The 21,502-nt window shown below is 39.1% G+C and overlaps 1 protein-coding gene across 1 annotated transcript in view; it reads right to left on the bottom strand.

Moving 5' to 3' along the window:
- Positions 1-4,237: 4,237 nt before the first annotated feature.
- Positions 4,238-21,502, bottom strand: part of LOC139716526 (uncharacterized) — a 38,153-nt gene continuing 20,888 nt past the window's right edge. The window contains exons 7-10 of the mRNA XM_071628066.1: positions 9,946-10,058; positions 9,416-9,505; positions 6,168-6,412; positions 4,238-4,467 (exon numbers count right to left, since the gene is read on the bottom strand). Of these exons, the coding sequence (XP_071484167.1) occupies positions 4,238-4,467; positions 6,168-6,412; positions 9,416-9,505; positions 9,946-10,058 (678 nt within the window). The remainder of the gene's footprint in view (positions 4,468-6,167; positions 6,413-9,415; positions 9,506-9,945; positions 10,059-21,502) is intronic.

The raw sequence follows: 21,502 nt of genomic DNA, 5'->3' as shown, positions 1-21,502 counted from the left end.
CAACCAGAACAGTACGATCCCTTTAAGCTACTGTTCTATAATCATATCATGTGTAAATTCATGTTTGTATATCATGCGGCTCCATCACAGACCACTTTAGTCTATTTCAGTGATTTTTTTCTCTATATATATAATATATGCATACTACTTATATGTTTATCGTATTATATATATATATATATATATATATATATATATATATATATATATACATATTATGTGAATAACAGCAAAATGTTTCTGCTCCGAGTCTACAAAGACAGTTAGTTCACAACAGTAGTGATTAAGGAACAAACATTAATTTAAGACACAAAGATATAGAAACAGCAGTTTATAAAATCGACAGTAACAGGTGATTTCATTTGTTACAAATGAAACTTTACATTATGGTCATTGATTAAAAAAAAGAATATATCAGCTGCATCACAGTCTCAAAAGTAATCTTCCGTACTAGCCAATACTTTTCATTCGCAACAACTGGATTGGATTTAACAAAATTTCATTGCTATAATAGGAAAAGCTAAAAGTTGAGTACCTTGAGAAAAACATCTGTTTCTATCACACGCAGGTAGGATATACTTTGATAGATATAGATAAAGCTTCATAGATTTCAAAGTTTCATATTATATATATCCTTTCATAATATTGATATTTTGGTCACCACAACACTTCACTACTTCATGCACAATCATGTATGTGCACGTGCGTGTATTTAAATCTTCGGTGTATCAACAATCCATCACCGCTATAAACAAGGAACACTGCATAATTGAAAATAAAATAATTTACATTCAATAACAAAACATTGCCGAATATCTTTATTGTAAATTAGTTTCTTTTTCACGTTATTGACACTATCTCACCTTATCGGTGCATTTATACAAAACGCACTGTACAAACGTACGTTTGGTATGCAAGTGAAAAAAAAAGAATATTATATCATTTGAAAGATTTGAGATCTTATCTGCTGCAAAACAAAGAAAGTGATAAAATACAATAGATAATTTTGGTAGTTACTGTATCTGCAAAGAACTTTCACACACACACACACACACACACACACACACACACGCACACACACACACACATGTGTATGAATACCTGGATATAAGAATGACCCAAGTCCAACTTTGGCTATCGTCTTTGGAAACCATTTACGAAGTCATGCAAATATAGATAATCATTTAAGTGACTGTTTAACATTCAAATTTAAAGGGATAACATCCCAATATCTGAAAACACTAAAAGCAGTTGGTATTTATTTATTCATTTCTATTTTCCCAAATTATCTCTAATGGACTTGGGTCGTTATATTCAGGTATTCATATATATATATATATATATATATATATATATATATATATATGTATATCGGCACTGCCAAATTTTCGTTATCGGTTGCAAAACAGTCAAGCTGTGCATTCGTGCTTACTCTTGGCAATCGTTCTGCATGCAAATTAAGATGTAACTCATGTAGTTATATTACAGATGTATTGTATAATTGATGAAAATGATGATAATAAATTATTGTTGAAAATATTCATACTGATGCTGTTTTGAACAATGTTAATCAAATAGCAGAAAATTGATTATTTGAAAAAAAAGGCATAAAGAGAATAAATAAAACCAAACGAAATCAAATCAAATCAAATCAAATCAAATCAAATCAAACCCTTATCATCGCCACTATTGCCTGAATTCAGCTAGGGTTAGGATTGGAGTGTTTTCAAGCCTATTTCGCAATTCTTCCTTTATTTTCCTTCTCTTCCAAAGGTGTCACACTTGAAGAGTTTGTTTGCAAAAACCGATAAGTCAATTTTTGAAGATTTTGAAGTACGGTCTGGTCTCTGTCATAAAGTTCAAAATAATACTTTTTAAATGATGTATTGGTCACTACATATAAAGGTACATTTTTGAAGTTATGGTCAAAAGAAGCAAAAATTTTGTTATAATTCTCTTTTTTTCTTGACCTTTAATCGCAAATATCTCTATTTGGCAAATATGGACTTACCGGTTTTTGCGAACAAACTCTTCACTTATATTTTATTTTTCTACAATCTTCCAGATGTCTCTGTCTCTATTTGATTCTCTTGTCTGTTCTCTGTTGTCTTGTTGCTTTATAGTATTGGCTGCCTTCGTCTTATTTTTTTCTTCCAGGAGGGTCCCACATTCCACAGGCAGTCTTTACAGTGGGTCCCTCCATTTTTCACACAATGTATATTGTTTACTTCAGGTCAATTACTTTGTAGAATACAAATATACTTTGCCTTGAGAGTTTCAGGTAAAAACTGCGGGCAGAGGTGACTCCAAAATAGTGCTTCTTAACGTGTGGCGCAGCCCCGATGTGAATAGTACTTTGGAGGCCTAAAGTTTTAACCAGAAACTCGAAATTAGGCAGAAAATTGTTATATATTTTAGATTAAAAAAAAAAACAAATGGAGGGAAATTTGTTGGGGGAGAAGTCATGTGGTTGATGCGATGTTGCAGAGAGATCCTACGTCACGGACCGTACAAAATCAGCGCTCATTGTCAGACATTGTCAGAGCTGCTTTGTAATGTTTTGTTGGAAATTGTTACGTTTCACAGAGTGGCGGACGGTTACGAATCAGTGCCCGTCAGAATTGCTTTGTGACGTCACAATTGATTTGTGTCATCATTTCACATTGTAATATTCACCATCTAGGAAATGTCGTCATGAATGTGACGTCATTTTGTAAATAGTACGCCATGGTGTGTCCTATTGGCTCCATGCCAACATTCTGACATAGCTGCAAAAAAAAATATAATCACGTGAAGATCTTTCAACCAATCACTACAAAAATATTATTTTGATCCAAAATTAATAACATCCTCCATTACAATAGTCTGGCTTCCAGACCCTCTGCCGTACTATTTCGCTATTCAGGATATTGACGCCCTCAACGTCGAAAACTATAGTTTAAGGTGGTTTTGGTCGGCAAAGGCGACGACTACGTCGCCGCGGAGTCCAGTTGGCAAAGGGTCTGGAAACCAGACTATCGTTACAATGACATGGTATCGTTGCTATAAAGTTTCATTTTTTGTTTGTTTTTTCATTTCTCTGTCATGAAAAGTGAGATCTATGTTATTTCTATCTTTTTTTTTTGCCTAAAACGGAAAGAGATTTTAAGTTGAATTGAAGCAGAGTCAAAACTTTCATCATTCGTTTCAGCAGTTATAAACTCTTGACGAGGTTCGACTTCAGTATGGGCACTTCCCTCGTAAAGTAGTTTTCGCAGTGATTTGGCTTTTTCATTATATTTACCTCAGTAAAAAGTTTTAACCCTTTGAACAACGTCGTTCTCCAAACTAAGCTTCCAGTTTGCAGGATATTCATCATCATGATCCATTTTTATCCTCGTTACTCCCATCATGATTAGAACGTATTCAGTCAAAATGAGTGTCATCACTTAACTATGCAATTTCGTCAGCAACACATTTCTTTGACTCGCCGCTCATATCAGCATTGTTTCTCAATAAGAATGCAGTCTAAAAAACTGCATTTTGTACGCAGCTTCTCAGCTCTTTGACAATCTCCCTATAACCCTTATAGGACAATCAATGACATCAAATTGTCTGAGCCAGAAACGAGAAAAGAAAAGAGCTGTATGATTGCAACAATTTATATTCAGAATAAAATTTCGGTACATTGAAATATTTGAAGAGTTTGTTCGCAAAAACCGATAAGTCCATTTTTGAAGATTTTGAAGTACGGTCTCTGTCATCAAGTACAAAATAATACCTTTTAAATGATATATTGGTCACTACATATAAAGGTACATTTTTGAAGTTATGGTCAAAAGAAGCAAATATTTTCTTATTATTCTCTTTATTTTCTTGACCTTTAATCGCAAACATCTCCATTTGGCAAATATGGACTTATCGGTTTTTGCGAACAAACTCTTCATTTGCTACTAGACAAATCAGTCGTTTTTATTTGTCCATCCCGTGTCTCGTTTCCCGCTCGTCCATCATTTTTGACGTCCCTTAACCTATTCGTATTGTGACACCTGATTGTCGTATATTATTTTTGTATATAATTCTTTTCTTCAGTTCTCTTCTTAATTCCTCTTGTACATTCATATACTTTTCATGTTGCTATTGATTTCTGCACGTTCTGATTACATTTGATTCATCCCAACTTTGTTTGTAAATACAATGTATACGCTATGAATAAATGTTCACAGCTGCAGTGGGACGGTACCCCAGGCGCTTGTCGCTACCCCCCTCGACATTTCCCCGTGTGCAGTCGTAAGAGTCCAAGTTCGTGGTATTGTAGGAGGACGGAGAATTCGCTGCTCATTCCATGTTTCTTATTCAGCAGAATGTCGTCGAAATAATGGTAAGGTACCCGCTCGAACCCCGTGTCCAGCCGCAGAGGGAAGGGCCAGAAACCGTAGACGTGGGTTTCTTCGCACAACTGCAGGGCTACGTGGACTATGTAGAACCCTGTATAAAAAAATCAACAAAATAAATGTATGTATATGAATATACTTTGACTCAACTGCACTTTGCGACAGTAACACGAAAATCACGTTTTTTTTTCTAAGAGTATTATACTAAAAGTGCAATATTTCCCCATCGTTTTCAAATTCTTTCTGAAAATATATTAAAGTAAGATTGAACAAATAGAATTGTTGAAGTGTCATAGAAATCTGACATTGAATTAGAGGGTTGTGACATTATCAATGTTAGATACGTTTTTATATAGTTACACTAGTTACAATCTTACCAGCAAATTCATAGAGTGGATGTCATCATCTCACAATTATAATACCGTTTTGTACGAAAAAAACACGGTGTACACAGGATACTTCGGTCAATGATCATTATTTAGCATCTATATATACAACCCCTTTCCCCGGTGTTCCCCGTGAAAAATTATCGTCGCTATCTGCTATTAAGACTGTCACGCGTCAGTGGTGTGGTTCGCGCGCTGTTGTTGTTGTGCTCCAAAGAGGTGAAGAACCTCTTCGCAGATGCCTCGCTGTTGTGATGTGCGCATTGCATGATGGGATATAAAAACTCGAGATTCTAATCCCAACCGTTCACACGTACCACCGCGCGGCCAATTATCCCGCTAATTGATGAACCAGCGCAAGATTTCTTGGGATTAGCATCGCGATGCTTATCCCGCTAATTTTCGGGTTTTTTTCTGTCCACACGTGCAAAAAAACTCGGGATGACGATCGCGATGCAAATCTCGAGATTTGTATCCCGCTAATTGGTGTACGTGTGAACCCGGCTATTATGTCAATGATACAACTCATTAGTTGACATCATGACAAGGCAGGCAACGCGGTGAAGAGTTATGTATCAGCTAATAGGTGCACCTCGGCACCACCATGCGATTTTATCAGCACCTTTTAGTGAGAGGATGAGTAACTGTGGAGCTAAAGGTCGCAGTTTGATGAGTCTGACAGCTTCAATTCTGTTTTTATTTTAGATTCATCAAACCTGTCAAAGCTAAGTTGAATTATGGATTGGACTTGCACTGATAGCGTTACATACGTGCCATCGGGGAAAGGTCAAAATATTTCATCAGTAAAATTTAATACTTTAGTCAGGGCTCCACACTAACTTTTATTTTTGGTGGCCCAAAGGCAAATGTCCGACCTTTTTTGGTGGCCCGATCAGGCCACCAAATGCTTCATTTCTGAAATTTTGGTGGCCCGACGTGCGTTTCTGGTGGCCCCGGGCCACCGGGCCACCGTTAGTGTCGAGCCCTGCTTTAGTTAATGTAATCACAATAACAACAACAAAAAAGGCTTCAGTCATGTCAATTCTGAACTTTCACGCTATACATTTCTGAAAAAATGGGCAATGATTACAGTCAAACCTGTCCTAGGGGCCACCTGCCGTATACGACAGCTAAACGCAATTCCCTTCGAGAGAGAGAGAGAAAAAAACATGTTATAGCAGTCACCTGTCCATAACTTGTTTGTATCCCGTACGCGTGGTTGGCTGCTATTGGTTATAAACAGGTTTTAGTGCACCACGTAAGAAGATAACAAGTATACTTGATTTTGGAATTTAGCTCTGACATGTAGATTCATTACATTAATATTGCGAACATGATTTTTCAACTTGCATCAATTTAAAACAAAATGAAAAAACAACAACAACAACAACAACAAAGAAACGGGTACCGGTGGACGGCTGACTCGTGAAGTTTCTCCGTTTCCAGAAATTCCAGAAGTTGACGAACTCTTTGGCGTTGGCCACGAGGATGCGCGGATCGCTCTGGTCTAAGTTCGCCTCGTCCTGCACCGTGGACAAGCAAACGTTGTGGAGCGAAGCCGCCCCGATACACGGCATCCAGATGTAGCCGTGGTACTGCGAGATGTTCTTTCGAAATGCAACGTAGTCTTCTTGCCTGGCGAGGGAATTGTATCTTCGGAAAAAAAAAGCGACAACAACAACAAAGAGAATAGAATAAATCAAAACAGAAAGAACGGACTTCAAAGACTTAGACCTAACACCGTCCAAGGATTCGGGTTCGAGTCCATGCAGAATCTGACATGAGCAATGTTGCGTGTAATCATTACGTTCCCTCTCGTAAAAACCAAAACACTCTGTCTCTCAGATATAGGACATGAAATGGAACGTCCCGTGTGTCTGAGAGTCACAACTGATGCAAGTTAACCATCCTGCTTCATTCGTTCATTCTTTGTATAAGGAGCAGGGTGCATAACCCTGAAAAGAGCTCCCGCCTCACATCCAACTGAACCCCATGGAAGACCAGCTATTGGGTATATCCATGCTGCCATCTTCTCAGACTAAAAAAAAAGAGCAAACAATCAAACAAACAAAAAACAAGGAAAAGTAGAAATTACGCGGTGCGTAATATATGTCCCCGCCGGAAGTAGCATTTTGTAACAAAATGTGCAATATAGGTAAAAAATCAAGGTCAAAGGTCAAAGAAGTCAAAGGTCAAAATTCTGTGTAGAAGTTTTGAAGCCCTCACCTAGTGCCATCACATAAAGCAAATGGAATCGAAATTGGGTTAGAAATGGCGAAGGAGTAGCATTTTGTAGCCAATGTACAATATAGGTAAAAAATCAAGGTCAAAGGTCAAAGAAGACAAAGGTCAAAATTCTGTGTAGAAGTTTTGAAGCCCTCAACTAGTGCTATCACATAAAGCAAACGGAATCGAAATCGGGTTAGAAATGGCGAAGGAGTAGCATTTTGTAGCAAAATGCACAATATAGGTCAAAAATCAAGGTCAAAGGTCAAAGAAGTCAAAGGTCAAAATTCTGTGTAGAAGTTTTGAAGCCCTCAACTAGTGCCATCATATAAAGCAAACGGAATCGAAATCGGGTTAGAAATGGCGAAGGAGTAGCATTTTGTAGCAAAATGTACAATATAGGTCAAAAATCAAGGTCAAAGGTCAAAGAAGTCAAAGGTCAAAATTCTGTGTAGAAGTTTTGAAGCCCTCAACTAGTGCCATGATATAAAGCAAACGGAATCGAAATCGGGTTAGAAATGGCGAAGGAGTAGCATTTTGTAGCAAAATGTACAATATAGGTCAAAAATCAAGGTCAAAGGTCAAAGAAGTCAAAGGTCAAAATTCTGTGTAGAAGTTTTGAAGCCCTCACCTAGTGCCATCACTTAAAGCAAACGGAATCGAAATCGGGTTAGAAATGGCGAAGGAGTAGCATTTTGTAGCAAAATGCACAATATAGGTCAAAGGTCAAGGTCAAAGGTCACAACTGAAATTCTGTGTACAAGTTTTAAAGCTCCTATGTAGTGCTATCATATAAAGCAAACAGAATCAAAATTGGCTCATAAATGACAGAGAAGTAGCAAATTGAACATTCTGATCACACACGGACGCACACACGGACGCACGGACGGACGGACGGACGGACGCACGGACGGACGGACGGACGCACGGACACACACACGTACGGAGCCCGTTTCATAGTCCCCTGCTCGAACTCGTTCGGCGGGGACAACAAAGTCTGGTTATTATTCATTGCAATGCAATTTCTCTGATACTTTTTGGCCATTCTATCACTTTCTCGACAGTTTTATTTTTTCAGTTCTCGAACAGTCAATAATATGCAAATAGTGAAGTGGTGATGTCATCCCTCACAACTTGCCTTATAGTTTGTACATAAAAGTTTGAAATTTCCAGTTATTCATTTCAACACAATTACGCCCCATTCTTTTTCGAAGTTATTGAACCAGTAATCATGACATCATGTTCTACACTTGGACAACAGACACATTGAAGTTTTGTCATTTTCTTCTTGTACACGATCAACGGAAAATTATGAGGTGATGACATCATCAGGTCACTCATTTGCATATTCATATCAACTGTACGAGAACTGAAACCTATACTCTAAAAAAAAATCCGGAACCGGGTCCGTTGGGGTCACACCCCGTTCCGGGTCAAAAATGACTTGGAATTTAGTCATGAAGACCCGGAACGGGGTCACCCTGACCCAATTCATGACTCTGAATGGGGTCATATCTGACTCCATTCCCTGTCATTTCTGAACCGGAACGGGGTGTGACCCCAACGGACCCTTTCCGGATCAGTTCTGAGACCCGTGACCCCAACGAACCCTTGATCAGTTCTGACCCGGATGTTTTAAGAGTGTATACTGCAACAATTAGTGGACCTTAATTCACTAATTCATAACTTCCCCAAGTTTTATCCGATTTTAATCAAATTTTCACTGTCGTGTTTATAAGGTTTTACTCCTTATCAGACTCACTAATAAGTGGACTGGAATTCCTCTTTAATTTTTATGAGAGGGATAACGTTAAGCTGGTATCCAATGCACTGCGATGGAAACTACATCACTTATGTGTTCTGACTTACTTTTGATGATTTAATGGTCATAGTGTCAACAAAAGACAATCCACAATATCATTATGATCACACTTGTAACACGTGTATATGGGAGACTATTATACAATGCTTCTGTGCCATGTGGAAAAACGCAGAACTGCTTTCATAATTAATTTTTAGGGTTGTTTCAATTTTGAATGATCAAAAAAGAAAAGAAAAAAAAAAACCAGAGAGCGAAGTGACACGTGGCTATACGACGCAAACTATACGCTAATTTGTGCTGCACATCCAACTATCATTACGAGAGCAATGACAATCGAATGTGTATTAACCAAAAGGTAATGATGTTAGAGTTGTATAGACTTACGTCTGTAGTACATAGGTTCGCGCAGAATTACACAAAATTAGACTAAAAATAAACCCCGCAGTTATAGAGTATAATATATAGTGTTCGAATACCCGTTATAGAATAAGTCTAAATGCTACAGATTGAGAAAGGTGTTTCGGGTTGTTTTTTATTTGCGTTAATTTTTTTCATTTAAGCACTTGATGTGTTTGTACTACAAGCAGCAATTTAACAGCATTACTTACTTTTTGTAAAATATACTTGGGTTGAAGGTCGTTATATTGCTTCTCTTTCCCGCGTCCTCAGAGAAATTCTTCATGGGCGCAGCGTTACATCTGGTTAAAGAATAGATGGCGGAAGTAAGGAATTAACATTGTTGTCATATGAAAATGGATATATTTTTGGGACTGCAATCATGGTAGCGATGCTTGTTTATTCAAAGTATAAACTTAATGTGGGCGGGAAGGCAAATAATGTATCAGATGTGACAGGAACTAACACCCTGCACATATGCAAAAATCTATTCTATCTATTGATGCTATACCTGCAAAATTAAAACAGCCACAATTGTCACAGATTCGTGTAATGTGTGCACTCGCATAATCGTCACTTTTACTGTCATTTTGAATGCATTAGGAGGATTGCCATCTGTCTTTTTGAACGATGGATTTTCTTTCTTGCACAAAGTCCTAATGACAAGGAAAAGAAAGGCCCTGCTTCATGAGTTGACAAGAAATTAATTGATTGAAAACGCATCTAAAAAATGCATCAGTACCTGAAAACCATGTCACTTGAGTCGATTTCCCTGCCACACCCGCTGTATAAGAGACTTCCGCTGTTCCCCACCACTGCGCACTTCTTGTAGTGTTTCTCTCGGAAAGGACTCGCCTGTGTACGAGACAAATAATGATAATAATAAAACAGTAATAAAAATATGTCACGGGCAAATGTAATATGAGGTTCTTATCATATACAATTCATTACATTTATGATATATTCTTCTCTTTTGTTTTTTATTCTTTTTGTTTGTTTGTTTGTATTTTGGTGCAATGTTTATACGAAAGAAGCATTTGATGAGGGTTCAGAAGGCCTCCCCCACTTGCAACATGGGTGGACTGTTACTCTACAAGGGATATAGTGATAAATCTTATTTTCGAACCTCCAGGGTCACGTTGTTTATCTTTTATCCGTCTATTGTCGATTTTCTTCATACGTATTTTTTTTCTTGTTGTATTGTTGTAATACTGTATTTTTTTCCTGTATATGATTTTATTTTTGTATATTTTAATATACTGTATTTTTTTTCCTGTATATTATTTTATTTTTGCAGATATATGAAAGCTTGCCTATCACTTGCCTATAGCGAATCTCCTGTTACCATTACGGTGTAATGTATTCCACCAACGAGGAACCTTACATTCCATCGACTTTATTGCACTACTGTACATAGGACCTACATCAATTAAAAAAAAAAACTTCGCCAGAGTCACAGAGTCAAGAGTCTAGAGAGGATTCCATGTTTACACATCTCGTCAAGCCTAGAACAGCTTTTCCAAATAAAAAGAGCTCCTTTATTGTACCACATAAGTACACACTTTGCTCTTCACAGATACAAAAAAAAAAGGAATACATCTTTCCCACGTTAATTTGTAAGCCGAGCACTCGAATTGAGTGCAATTCACTCTTTTTGTTAGTCTTGACCTTTGAAAGAAGTGTCAGGACTCCCGGATGTAATTTGTTTTGAATAATTATTTTGCCAGTCTCACGCCGTATGGACATTATTTGCATATGCGACCCTGCATGACAAAATCAACAAAAAGTTGCCAGACAGGGATTTTTAGTTAAAGGCATATTCTGAAAGAGCATAACTCAACGCAAGTGGACTCCTCTATCCTATCTAATTACTGGAAAGAAAGCACACACTTTGGAAAAGTGTGAACTGAGAAAAGAGGCTCTGAAGTACAGGGTCTATTTAAGCACTTAATCTTTATCAAGTCGTGCTAGCTGTGTGTTGAAAGAGACAAAACACAGGATGTAAATCACTAGGGCAACATGAATATAATGAAGCGATCGTTAGACTAAGCTGGAATTGATCATGTTTTATTGATACATTTTGTCCATAATTAATGCCAAATTTCAAAGCAGTAGCACTATCCATTCAAAAGTTATTAGACTTGAAGGTGAAGAGTATGCAAAGGATTTCAAGAAGTGAGAAGGGGCCTTTAAGACATACGTGATCATTCCAGTATACCCCCCAAAAAGGGTTGTAGAAAATCTGCAGAAAAAAACACTTTCCCATTCATGCTGTTACCCCAAGCTAATATGAACAACTCAACATTGACTCTGTTGACCCATTTCACCTTTTTTTTTTTTTTTTTTGAAACCTCACGTAAAATCAAGGGCTGCGACTCTCGGCTTGTTTTGTGATGCACGGTCACATATACACTGCAAACGGAACACAGTTTTGTGCTTTCATATTAGATATTTCTTCCACTTCTTCTGCTGAGAATGTGGATTAGTTTGGCAAAAGCCTTTTCAGGCAAAGGCGAGCAAATATTAGCCAAAAAAATATACTGTCAATGTTTGCGAATAGAGCCGCGTCACCATGGTCACTAAAGCCTATAGTCGAGCAAATAGAGAACGTTCTTTGTATTCATATTCGTAGGGATTCTCACAGATACGCTGGAGCCGATTTTAACTTTTTGAACACGTCTAAAGGCTCGGTCACAAATACCAATAAGAATTACTACCAACGTCGTACTAACGATTTTAGACAATTTCGTAAGATCTTTTTAAGAAGGTCGTACGAAACCGGGGTTCGTAGACCGTTCGTAGACTGTTCGTAAGTTCGTAGCCTGGTCGATGATCTTGTCCAAGATTTTTTTAACTTCGTATGAAACCCTCTCTAGTTTAGGCGGCCGTACGAACGTCGTTCGAACATCGTAAGAACTACGCAAGATTTTGTAGTTTCGAGAGACAATTCTAGAAGCCTTAAATTCTTACGATGATTGTAAGAACGCCTTATGTCGTTCATAGAGGGATCTTACGACTTTCGTAAGAATGCCTCACGAACGGAGATTCGTACATCGTTCTTACGAACAACTCTTCGAGTTTGTAAGGCGTTTCTAGGGGACTCGTATAAGGCGTAGATACACAATTTGTGCAACTGTTGAGTTTTAGGGGGTATAAAGCCAAACGTGCGAAGTTCAAATCCTCACTCTGATGTTCTAGGTGTTAGACCAGAAAACATTTCTGTTAAATATGGGACCAGAGTGAAGGCAATCAAAGGGAAAAGGGGGAAGGGGAAGAAAAGAAAGGAGGGAGATGAGGAAGAAGGAGTGATAGAGGGAAAGCTATACTTGCAGATGCATCTGCAGTTGTAGTCTCCTTGGCACTACTGACTGCCATCTTACAGAATTTTCGACAGGACACGGCAGCGTCTTTTTAACAACCCGAAAAAATATACAAAGAAATCGTAAAATCTTCTTACTAATGACTTGAGAGTGCAGTGAGTTGCACGTATGACCATCTTACAACAAAAAGAAATGGTAAGATGGCTGTAAGTCTGACGAAAGAATAACTCAAGGTATTCTTACGAAAAACGTACGAATTCAAGGGTCATTGCATAATTGCAAATTTTGTTTCTCTAAAAGGTCTTAAGTTGCTCTTGAGAATTAAACAGCTTTTGTGCGAAATTCATAAGAAAGTCGTAAGAATCTGTGCCCCATCTACGAATCTCTATCTGATACGATCTCAAGAATTCGAACGGACAGTGACATCGTTCGTATGAATCTTTGTGATCGTATAGCTTAATACAATATCAGCTCCATTGTATCTTTGCGAATCCATATGAATAGCTACGAACTATTCTAGTTTTCTAGAATGCGAACTTATCTTTAAATTTTCGAATTCACTAGGCATTTGTTGGCTCAAAACCCTCTGGAGTGATGCGGTCCCAACATCTTTTAAATAAAATGACAAAAAAAAAAAATGAAAATGGGTGGTGCATTCGATCCTTTTTTCGATCTTCCGCTTAAAAACAAAAAACGTATGTTATTTGCATGACATTGATTTATTGTAAATGATATATCTGGAAGAATGTGTAATATCGGAGGTAAAATTTGATTTAAATTGAATTGAGTGGGTGTATCCAACTAACAATGATTGACTACCATATCAGTTTCCGTTTGACAACAAACAAAGGAGAGCTTTAATTCATCTTTGGAAAGATCATTCCAAAATTAAGGACTGGGCTAAAAATGTGCCATTACGTGGAAGGTGATATGAATCTTTGTCTCGTATAGTAGGGAAGGCATTTTTTTTTAAAACAAACATATTATGTGTAAATTGTTATGTAAAAGCAAATCAGTAATCTTAAGGAATTGATTTATTGAAAAATTCATTAGTTTGATAACAAAAGCCCACTAAATTGATTGTGCGAATAGACTGTTTCCGTATTTTGTTTTTTCAGGTGGGGGGGGGGGGGGGGGGGGGGGCTTATTGTGCTTTTGGTTTCTTCTCCGTTGGAAATAGCATAGAGATCTATGGAATATTGCTTTGATGCATGGGTAAGTATCAAAGTGAAAGTGATTTTTGAAATGTCTGTATGTCTTCCCATGATTTTCCCTCTCATTTTGATGCTGCACGGGCTATGTGCTGTAATTCAATAAAACCGAAATCATCGCTCCGATAGCAATGACATCGCTTCTGGTGTGTGTTATCACAAGGAATCACTGCAATTTGAAACCCTCACTGTTGGAGTACAGTGCACTCCTGTAAGAACGAGCAAGATTTAATATAACGAAATTCTGGTTACAACGAAGTAAAAGTTCAGACCGCAACATTACCCACTCTTTGATTCTATTGTTTCATTGTTCGGTTATACGGAAATTTCTATAAAACGAAAGGCATTGGTGTGTGTGTGTGTGTGTGTGTGTGTGTGTGTGTTTGGTGATCCTCTCGACACAGCTGAAGCTAGAAGCTGATGTCGAGCTCTGATCATTTGTTGTCTAATGTATGTCAAACTTCCATGCAGATTTTTTTTTTCAATGATGCATACTGAATATGATGATGTCAATAACGCTGATACAACACTAATCATTATTAGTTTATAACATTACAGCAATCATAACGATGGTAATGGTAATGACATTGCGAGTGTGTGTGTTTTTTTATTTCTTTCAGGAAATGATGTTGAAGGCCCGGATTGAAGGCACTCGATTACAAACCGATCCACAGCACGCAAAAAGGCGAGCTCAAGAAATGTCTGAGCTCAGTCTAAATGAACCTCTTTCATTCATATCCAAAGTTCACCATAACGACTTCTCTAGTTACCTCGAGGTATAATGAACACCACCAACGAGGAACTTACTACATGTATAATACCGCAGCACACAAAAAGGCGAGCTCAAGAAATAACTGAGCTCAATCTATGTGAACCTCTTTCATTCATATCCAAAGTTCACCATAATGATCGACTTCTCTGGTTACCTCGGTGTATAATGAACACCAGCAACGAGGAACTAACATGTTTATAATTATCATTTTCTCATTGCATCGGACAGCAAAAAGTCCCTATCATCGGTAAACAGCGACTTTATTGTACTATTAAATGTCACCATTGTGAAATAGTGGTGGAAAAAGAGAAAAGAATGTCATATTCACAGTTCTCATCAACATCTGGCTGTCCAAATGTAAGGACCTCCTTTGTTGTATAGAAGGTTGGAGGAAAACGCGGAAATTACCGCAATCTGTTTTCACAAGCATGTTTGCGAGAAACCGCTCGTTCCATAGATATCCGCCTCGTCATTCAGATGAATTCCATCTGCCTTTAACTGGAACTAGAACCTTTAACTTTAACTAGAACTATGTTTACACAATCTATATTTACATTTGCTGGAACTAAATATTGGAACAACCTTTCTAACAGTTTAAGGACATCCCTAAGTTTAAGTTCTTTTAAGAGTAATCTAAAGAAAAATATTTTGAACAGTTATAAGAATTTATCTAAATATCATTATGAAAATTAATTGTATATCAATTGAAAAATTGTGTTGATTCTTTAATGGTTGCAAAAAAGTGTAAAATTCAACCTTATATTCTGTTGAAATGACAACTAAGCGGCTCCATTCATCCACTACCTCTCGTGTCCCTCTATTTTTTTCTTGTCTTTTATCTTCACTCCACGCAATACGTTGCTTTCTTTCCCTTTCTCTTTTTCTCTCTCTCATACACACACACACACACACACACACACACACACACACACACACACTCTCTCTCTCTCTCTATTTCTCTCTCTCTGTCTCTGTTTCTCTCCTCTCTCTTCCGGCATGACAGCGACTTGGTGTAGGGGTTTGTTCAGGGTTTTTGTTTCGGATAAGTTAGGTTATAGGTCTTTTCGTCTTAGTTTCTTTGTTTCATCCATTTTCAATGTATATAAGTCAATCGATCATATAATTTTTTGTATTACGTGTGGGGGGAATGCACCCTACAAGCTCAGCTTTTTAGCATTCCTCCCCATTTCCAACATTTTCGTATACTTACAAGTTTTCTGTGAACTTATCCTTTACTTTGTATAATGAACTTTATGTACTGTATTCAATTTTTGTAATATATTTATATGTTTTTGTTGGAAATGAAAAATAAATGAATGAATGAATGAATGAATGAATCTACAGGAAGTTTTGCAAAAATATGGCGAAGCGGCAGATGGTAAAGCATTAAAACTCAATGAAGAGAAATCAAAGAAAATGAACATACAGCTGTCCACATACGTGAACATGTTAAAGGGAAGTCCTAGTCAGCGTTCCTATTGACTTAAAGGGGTGTTGCAGTATAAAATTGGTGGAGATGAGGATTAGGCTCTGAACTTTTTGCGAGTTTATACCAGAAGCCACTCTTGGAATATACCATTGTATGAGGAATTCAGTATAAAATTGGTGGAGATGAGGATTGGGCTCTTAACTTTTTGCGAGTTATACCAGAAGCCACTCTTGGAATATATCATTGTAAGAGGAATTCAAAGTTTATTTGATGAAAATCGCTTTTGCAATGGCTGAGGCATTCCAAAACAAAGTAAAACAAAGTGATCGTAATAAAAGATGGGTCTCACCTTTTATCATGAGGTGGGTCCCACCTTTTATTATAGGATCCCTCTGTTTCGGATATCTCACCCATTTCGAAAACAATTTCATCGAATAAATGTTGAATTTCTCTCAAAATTACATGCTCTTTCACATTTCAAAAGAGGTTTCTCATTATCTTACAAAAATGTTAGAAACCTGAAGTAAAGTATCAATCAAAACTATACGATCCCTTCATTTCAGGAATACCACTTAAGCAACAACAACAACAACGGCGACGACAACACCATAAATGGAAGTTTGAAAATGATAAGTTTATTAACAATGATTATAATAATTTGAGTCTTATTTAAGTACAACCTTAGTCATCAATAGAATAATTTTGATTTACCAAAATTTCATGAAGTTCATACATTTGAATAACGAAATTTGTCATGTCGTGGGATAAGAATTTCGAATAAGGGGTCTAGGGCAATTACCCCCTGGGCAATTACCCCGCACCCTTCCCCTGGCCCTAATCCTAATCCTAATCCTGAACCTAATCCTATCCCTAACTCAAACTCCTAACCCTAACCCTAACCCTAACCCTAATCGTTACTCTAAGCTTACCACTAACCAGTATTTAGCCGGGGGGTAATTGCCCTCTCGGGGTAATTGCCCGGATACGCGAATAAGTTAACAAGAACGATGTAAAAGGCCTTGGTTGGAATAATTTCAGGAGACAGGTGAATAATGATCTTTTGAATACTCTAATTTAGTAATCATTATTGATCGTATAAATAGGCGGTGTGGGGGTGGACATGCAAGGGATATCAGTCTTTAATACTGATCTCATTGTATCCTCCCATTCAAGTCATGTTTGTTATGGAAGCTTGTTTTTGTTTTTGTTTTCATTTATCTCTTTTTTGTATTTAACCTAATGTTGTGTAAAATATTATAATGAAGGTATTAAGTTTTGTGCTTGAATGTTTTGTGCGTATTTCAGTTATGTATTGGCGTATTATTGTATTTAGGCCTATATGCATTTGTTTTTAATTCACCGACTGGCCGAAAAATAGCCACTGGCTGAGCCCAGTTTACCGTATTGAAATAGATGAAGTGAATGAATAATTGAAGGAATGAAGCTTCGTTTGTGATAGAAAAGCAGAGTTATGAGATGTTAAAGATGGCCCTTCCCTTTTGCATTCCTTCCCAAATAGCACAGAACATGATATATTCCACCAGAATGACAAGACTATTGTAAATCTATAATATTTTTGTGATATTTGAAGGTTGTTAGCCGTTAAAATTCAAATAATGCACCAAACGCTCACCGTAACGTATTATGTGTACTAGGCACAGCTGCATACATTAATCCTCCTGGAGTTGTAATTATGATACTTATACTTCGAACAACAGATATACATGTTAAAGCTGTCAGAAAAGAAGAATTCACTAGCTTCTCTTACTTTGTTATCAATGGCAAATAACAACACAGCACTTACATGAACTACATGTACAACTACTGTAAGTGCATCACACAGGTCTGTAAAACTAGACTAGTATTTAGATTTGTAATTTTTGCGAAGTTCGCAAAAATTATTCAAATCTTAACGGTCAATTTAACTAAACAAATAAAGACCCTCTTGAGTTCAAAATTTACAGGAGGTTTCCAAATAGTGTTTTCTTCAATACCTAAGTGTTCTCACTGTCACGAGCGGAGTGACAGACGCTCTTCTACACTGAGGTCAATTTGCATGGAATTTGTAAATAAGCACTTAAGCATGTAAATTGATTGCAAACTGTTTAACATGTCAATAGAAGACATTCCAGACCGCTCTCGGTAGAGCCACGGTAGTGCTATGTGTGGCAAGGAGCGGCAGTATGACATCAGGCCGTGAAGGGGACATCACGCTGTGGTGCTGTCTCCGTGACACGTTGTAAATGGCCACTCGGTAACGGTGACAGGGGCCGCCACCCCAGTCAGTATTAACTAGAGATGCCCACAGATAGTGGGTTTCCGGGTTTCCCGAAGGGTCAAGGACCCACTGACACTGCAAGAGGCAGGTAAATAAAGGCGTCGTTGACTGTCGACCAGCTCCGAGGCAGTAAGGGAACATAGACTGTCGACTGAACTTCATTCCTGGATGCTGAGGAGACATCGCGAAGACGTCCGTCGGGAGAGCGACCACGCGAACGGCAATCGCGAAGAGTTGCTACGACAGACCACGCGACAGTCCATACCAGCACCAGCGTAACGGGGCCCCGTCATCGGCCTACATTGTCACCGTCGTACGTCATCGTCATACCTCGTCGTCATAAGCCATCGTCACACAACTTACATCCGTGACAGCCAGTTGCATAATCGAGGTGAAATAAGTCCAATTTAAGTTAAACATAATAAAGTCCTAAGAGCCATAAAGCCACTGAACAGGAAGAATTTTATGTTCGTTTTTTCCTTTTTATAATTTGCTGTAAAACCAGAAGTCATAGGTATAGACAATTAAAATATTTGAGTTAATTGAATGCACAATGGTTTCCTCCGTTTCGTCTTGTATGAGTTACAGCCTGCCGACAGTTCTCAGAGGTTATGACAATTTCGTTGTTCCGTTTGTTTCCATATAAAAGGATGGAAATCGGGGAAATTCTGTGACAACTGGGGGCTCGTCCGCTGGAGAGAACTTGGCAGGGTTTATTCATACAAGAATTTGAGACGTGATTTGTGTAACCTCATGTTGTGTGTATAAGATATCACAATGGAATTAGAGAAGTACATACAGTTAGGTACAGATTGTGGACTGCAAGGTCCAGAACTAGTGGAGTTTGCCAGCACTGAAAGAGACAAGTATCTCGAAGAAAAGAGACGAGATGAAAAGTTAGAAAGAGATGAAAGACAGGTACAAAGGGAAGAAATAACCAAGCAAATGAGGATTGAGTTAGAAATAGCTCAATATAAGAGTGTCAATGTGAAGGCAACAAATAGTGTAAGGAGTAGCCTACCAAGCTTGCTTATCTGTTGCGCTTTGAGAGATATGCAAAACAAAGTCAGTGGCCAGAGGAATGCTGGGCTCCTGCATTGGGGAACCTTTTGACCGTGTGCGCTTTAGAAGTTTATTCTCTCTTACCGGCAAATGAAGCCGACGACTATGAGAGTCTGAAAGATAAGCTCTTGCGGCAGTTTGCGCTAACTGAGGAAGGCTTTCGCAAACGTTTTCGAGAGGCGCGGCAGAAAATGGGCGAATCATTTGGGCAATTTGCAACACGCATAACCGGATATGCTACTAGATGGGTAGAGATGTCGGGTACAAGTAAGTCCTATGAAGGGCTACTAGAACTAGCGGTGCGTGAACAGCTGCTCGAATGTTGTGATCGTGGATTATCTGTATTCATTCGTGAGAGAAACCCACAATCGGTGAAAGAGATGGCAGATATCGCAGATCGGTATCGGGACGCACACGGGCATGGCGGCTCCGGTAAACGCGCACGCGACGATAATAAGTCTCGTAACCAGGGCAACGAAGCAAGCCAAACAAAGAAAGGGGGCACTACGTCACGTGACAACCAAGGTTGCTTTGTCTGTGGTAAGCAAGGACATTTTGCTTCCAAGTGTCCAGACCGTAAAACTGACCAGTCAAAAGTAACTAGCAAGCAGTATGTGCCAAAGTCAAAACAGACGGGGGCAACATGTGTGGTAGGAGTATGCCCTACTCATGATGCTCACGAGAGAGGGAATGTTAGTGGCACACCTTCTGTCAAACTGATGTGTGGTCACGAGTTACCCCTTCTTAGCGGTGGGTGTAACGTAGGCTCAGGCATGCCGACATCTGAAGGTATGTTGAATGGTAAAAGAGTGAAGGTGCTGAGAGACACTGGTTGCAACACCGTAGTGGTGAAACGTAAACTGATAGAGGAGTCACAGCTGACTGGTGAGATTCAAACTTGTGTGCTCATAGATGGTACTGTGAGAAAAGTGCCACTAGCAAAAGTTGAAATCGATTCACCATACTTTGTTGGAACAACACATGCTTTATGTATGACGAATCCTATCTACGATCTAATCATAGGTAATGTTAGCGGTGCTAGGCAGCCTGGCGACGAGGACATCGGATGGAGCGGAGAGGATGCTAGGGAGAAGCCGTTAGCTGAGGAGATGACGACCTCCGGTTCAGAGGCAGAGTCTTCGAAAGGGACAACGCAGAACGGCATCACAACGACCTCCGACAGTCGTGATCGTCCCCACACTGACGAGAGTGTGAAGCAGTCACCGACACCCCTACCTACAACCAACGAAAGTGCAGCAGTAGAGACAAGAGGCATGAGGAAATCGAAGGAACGGCCCTGGAAGAGACTAGGATCAGCAGACCAGCCGACGATCACTGCAACCAGGGAGGAGATGATCAGAGAGCAGGCGCGAGATGCCACACTGGAGAAACTTCGAAAGTTGGCGGAGAAGGGTGAGGCTAAGGCTGGAGGGAAAGGAAGTGAGGTCAGATATTTTTGTCGTGACAATCTTCTCTTCCGTGAATACAGGTCTCCCTACGTCGAGAGAGGAAAGATATTCACGCAGCTGGTGGTGCCCCAGCCGTATCGCAGTGAAGTACTCCGACTAGTACTCCGACTCCCCTTTGGCAGGTCATTTGCAGACAAAGAAGACGGCTGACCGGATTCTTGCTCACTTCTATTGGCCAGGAATTCATGCCGATGTCAAGCGCTACTGTGCATCATGCGATTCCTGTCAACGCACCGCGCCAAAGGGTAAGATAGGGAAAGTACCCCTGACCATCCCCCCTTTGACTGACACATGTTTCCGTAGAGTGGCGGTCGATTTGATTGGACCACTTGAACCGATCACTGAAAGAGAAAAAAAACGATAATCGATCTTGCTACTAGATACCCAGAGGCGGTAGCGTTACCACGAATCGAAGCAGAACGGGTAGCAGAGGCGTTAGTTGAAGTATTCTCGAGGTTAGGCATTCCTAATGAGATACTCTCTGATAACGGCACTCAATTCGTTTCAGGTGTGATGAAAGAAGCAGCTCAACTCCTGAGAGTGAAGCAATTTCACAGGACACCATACCACCCGATGGTGAACGGCGCCTGCGAGAGATTCAACGGCACTTTGAAACAGATGCTGAGGAGGATGTGCCAGGAGCGACCCAGCGACTGGGACCGCTTCCTGCCAGCTCTTCTCTTTGCATGTCGAGAGTTGCCTCACGAAAGCCTTGGCTTTTCCCCTTTTGAGCTCATGTACGGCAGAGTGGTGAGAGG

The sequence above is a fragment of the Diadema antillarum genome, unplaced genomic scaffold (genome assembly GCF_040938485.1).
Source record: "Diadema antillarum isolate AM-2024a unplaced genomic scaffold, OU_Dant_1.0 scf00000066, whole genome shotgun sequence".
Classification (NCBI taxonomy): Eukaryota; Metazoa; Echinodermata; class Echinoidea; order Diadematoida; family Diadematidae; genus Diadema; species Diadema antillarum.
Note: the sequence above shows the minus strand (reverse complement) of the source record. Positions and strands in the feature narration are given on the sequence as shown.